The sequence below is a fragment of the Lactuca serriola genome, chromosome 5 (genome assembly GCF_051521515.1).
Source record: "Lactuca serriola cultivar US96UC23 chromosome 5, Lser_US96UC23_V15, whole genome shotgun sequence".
Lineage (NCBI taxonomy): Eukaryota > Viridiplantae > Streptophyta > Magnoliopsida > Asterales > Asteraceae > Lactuca > Lactuca serriola.
Window position 1 is genome coordinate 248,637,728 of NC_136412.1, and position 4,321 is coordinate 248,642,048.

A 4,321-nucleotide genomic window follows, 5' to 3' on the forward strand; every position below is an offset into this window, starting at 1 on the left:
AAAGGAGATTTTCGATGCGTGTGACCGTACAAAGTTGCCGTTACAACCCTTCGTGCCCCTGAAGCTTCACAACTTTCGACTCTTGATGATCAAAATCAAACCCTTGCTCTAGGGTTTCCTTACGATGGGCACCAGTTATTCCAGCAAGTTATTCTCAGAATTTCCTCAATTTGTCTTTGACGAATCAGATGAACTTGCCGAGATGAAATCCAGATGGAACCCTACAGGATCGGGGAAAAAGAAATTTCGTTCCGGTTATTCCCCCGTCGACAATTACACGTTTTTGCAATCATGTACGTATTGAGAGAATATCGAAAACCCTAATTTTTTCAATTCCGCTGTACCAGTTAACACACGTACACCTGTTTATTCTATGCATACTGATGTTCAAGGGATCACGGGAAATTGATTAGTAGCAGTTCGATGTTGAACTGTTGAAGTCCAGTAGATTACTTTTATATTTCAAGTCTGTTTTTTGGTTGTTGAAATAGTTTACGTTTGATTTCATAACAATTAAGTAGAAACGCGACAGTAAATCTGTGACGAGTGATATCAACGTTGACTGGTTTGACCTTGAAACTCTAGCTTTGGTAGTAGGGAGGGAGTTGCACTCCAATGTGTTTGTTTAGAATTTATAATTGTTGTGTTGCTTAGAATGGGTGCTAGAGTTGAGTCTAGTTCATGTGTGACATAATTGAACTTCTTTTTGGTTAATAGTATTTCAGAGTACTTAATATATGAATACATGTACTCAATGTCATAACTTTATCTAATATCTACCTACCTTTTCCCCATAGTGGCTGGAGGAAAGGAGCGTAAAGGAAAGAAATTGAGGGATGAAACTGTAATTATTCATGAAGATGATGATGCAGTGAAAGAAAGGATTGTTCGGTCAGATACTGCTTTACAATCCAGTTCTTCAGACTACAATTCAAAGAGTTTTGCAGGATCCAAGTCTTCTGATTTCATCACTCCTAAGCCCCTCAAAGCTCCCACCCAACGGTTTTGTTTGGCTGATGTATTTAGCATTTGAATTTCATTTACTACACAATGAATTGTACATTGTTTTTTGAACAATCTAACAATTATTCATTTTTTCACTCTTATTGCAGAATGAGCCTGTTTCTCTAATCTCAGATGAGGACAGTGATACTTCATCAGAAATGTCTTCTAATGATCTTGCAGACACCCAAGGTTCTGTACTTTATGAATTATCTTAATAACCCTGTATGTTTATTAGAGAACAATGTGTTCCTAATACCATGATTGTTTCCTCTTCAGGTTCATCAGGAGAACAGAGCCTTGTGCAAGAGATTACTTCACATGAGATGGTAAGTGCGCTTCTGGTTCTTTCTCAAATTGATAAAGAAAGTAATTGAAGGAAATAATGATTTTCAAGCTTCTTCTTGGTTGTGATTTACAGGAACCCAGTGTTGTTCTTCACCCAAAGTACACTACTTATGAAGGAAATTGTTACTGGAGTGCAAAGTTGACTTTTCTTCCCAGTTCCATCAAGCTCAATGTTTCAGAGGAAGAAGCACCCATGGGTCCTCTTACTTACGAATGGAAGACTGTGGATCTTATTTGTATCGAGTCAAAATGGCTGGATCCAGTGAGTTCAGAGCTTCGGTTTATTGTATTATCAACCTTCATTTTTTATAGGTTTACTTCTGTGAAATTTCTAGTTTCTTTTCTTGTCTTTTTCAGTTCCCAACAGCTGATGTCTGTCTTCATTTCAAGTTGGAGCATCCAAAACAACCCATCAGTAATCAAAAGTCAGGTATTTTCATTTTCAATGTACATTTTGTGTATATTTGTTTCAAGATATCTGGTTTTATTCTTACCAATGCATATATAATTAAACATACAGCAAGTCATAAGTTTATTTTCTAAACAATCTTGCAGGCATTATGAAGGTCAATTTCACTGTCTGTGACCCTAATTGGGATTCAATGCAAGAGCTTATTAAATCTCTGGATGAACAGTATAAGGAAAAATGGGAAGTTGATCTTGAGTGAGTCCTTTCTCTGTAAACCTTTAATTGGTTTCAAATCTCTTTCGTGACATTTTTACTTAATTGATTCACAGCTCATATGAATTGTTTGAAGACATTACCTATCGAGGGGATTGTGACTGTATTTCTATTTCTAAGAGAGATTTTCAGCTGCTGCATCCGGAGAAGTTTATCAATGATACCATTGTTGACTTTTATATCGAGTTGAGTTTTTTTTTTTACTATATATGTAATTCATACATGAATTTGATAGCTAAAGTGAATAGATTTAGAATAAGACAATAAGTTAAATGACAAAGTTTGAGTTAATGGCAGATACCTGAAGAAGATCAATCCTGCTGATGAAAGAGTCCATTTCTTCAATAGCTTTTTCTTTAGAAAGCTGGCAGATTTTGATGAAAATCAATTGCAAATGTTTGATGCCAAGGAATCTTTTCAACGAGTTCGGAAATGGACAAAGAAAGTAGATATTTTTCAAAAGGATTACATTTTTATTCCTGTAAACTTCAGGTGAGTTTTTTTCTTCTTTATTTTAAGTGTAGCATTCATGATATTATCCTTTCTCATCTATCCTCTATATGTGGCAGGTTGCATTGGAGTCTGATTATTATTTGTCATCCTGGGGAAGTAGTGAGTTTTGAAGGTAAATTTTTATTTGGTTATTTGGAACATGTGGCATTTCCATTAATATGACTAACTAACATCTGTGCAGATGAGGAACTAGAGGTTTCAGTTAAAGTACCATGCATTCTGCACATGGATTCTATTAAAGGAAGCCATAGAGGCATCGAAAATTGTATTAAATGGTAATCTATTATTCAGAATCTTTGAATGAATTAATGAGTTTTTTTTTTAGTTCATTTTGGGAATCTTCATTTGTAGCTTTTTTAATAAGAATTGTATCCCTACAGCTATCTCTGGGAGGAGTGGAAACAGAGGAGTAGCAACAGAGCAGAAGATATCTCAACAAAATTCAAGAATCTTCGGTTTCTTCGTCTTGAGGTATCATATGTTATGTTTCTTTCTGAATGTTAAATAGTCATTGACTCTTTTGACCCTGTACAATTGTTTTGTTCAGGTACCCCAGCAGCAAAACTCATATGATTGTGGGCTGTTCATGCTCCATTACATGGAACTTTTTATGAAACAGGCTCCAAGTAGCTTTAACCCATTGAGCAACTTTGTAAGTCTTAAGTCTTCTATTTCCTTCTTTTACAACCATTTTTTTTTTGTTCCTTAATTCTCTTCTTTGTCTTTTCAGATCAGTAAAGATTGGTTCTTTCCAACAGAAGCTTCTTTAAAACGTGGCCGAATAAAAAGATTGATTATTGAACTTGCAAAAAGTAGATCTGAACAAGTTTTATCACCCAACTGCAACGATGAGTTTTCTTCTGAAGACAAAGATGTGATTGAGGAAGAATCTGAAGATGTAGAGATTCTGAATGAGACATGTCATGGAAGAAGTAGTACACCATTAATGGTACAACCTCTGAGAAGTGAACCATATAAATCTGATTGTGAAGAATCGGGAGATGATGAAGATTCATTGATTGATGATGATGATGAGCAGAATCATGGAAAGTTGGTTCTCTATGATCCTTCTGTTGCTGTCTTATCACCAACAAAGGTAATAATAATAAGTAGCTGAGCTGTCTTTGCATTGATATAATTATCTAAACTGGATTTTGACTAATGTGTATAGGAAAGCAAAGCAAAAGAAGAAGTTGACAATGAGAAGAAGCAAGTAGCAATAGTATCTGGAAAGAACGAGTCAGAGTCGTTTATGACTTGTCTTGATAAATCCTTGAATTTATTACAACTCAAGGAAAGAAATCAGCCAGAAGAAGAAGAAGAAGATGTAGATGTGTTTGTTGTTGAAAAGAAAGAAGATGAAAGTGATGATGATGTGTTTGAAACTTGTGTTGTGGAGGACTCTGATTCAGATGATTCGGGGAGACATCTTCCTCTTCCTTGTTACAGACGCAAATCTGCTTCTTCTTCTGAAGGAAGGATTATAAGGAAAAATAATGTGATGAGTTTGCAGCAGCAGGCTCCTAAAAGAAGACATGATGTGGTTTCTCAAGCACAAAAAAGGCTTAGGAGAAACTCTTCAGCTGATTTGCAGATCATATCTCTTTGTGAATAATAATTAAATAATAAATAATAAAATCATCATAGTATATATCGTTATGTGGATAGTGGTAAATATTATATTTGCTATATAGCTTTTTGAAAATATTTGTTTTAAGAGATTCAACTTTTTTTTTTTTGAGAAAAAAAGAGATGATTGATGTTATTGGTGTATAA

General features: G+C 34.9%; 1 protein-coding gene across 1 annotated transcript; it reads left to right on the top strand.

Moving 5' to 3' along the window:
* On the top strand, positions 1 to 4,321 carry LOC145053954 (Cysteine proteinases superfamily protein). The gene is made up of 15 exons (XM_079002081.1): positions 1 to 293; positions 798 to 1,018; positions 1,113 to 1,194; positions 1,282 to 1,331; positions 1,424 to 1,612; positions 1,708 to 1,780; positions 1,906 to 2,014; positions 2,089 to 2,217; positions 2,330 to 2,524; positions 2,602 to 2,657; positions 2,727 to 2,820; positions 2,926 to 3,016; positions 3,093 to 3,197; positions 3,276 to 3,641; positions 3,717 to 4,321. Exons 1-15 carry the CDS (start codon positions 125 to 127, stop codon positions 4,158 to 4,160), a joined length of 2,373 nt encoding a protein of 790 aa, XP_078858207.1. The 5' UTR covers positions 1 to 124; the 3' UTR covers positions 4,161 to 4,321.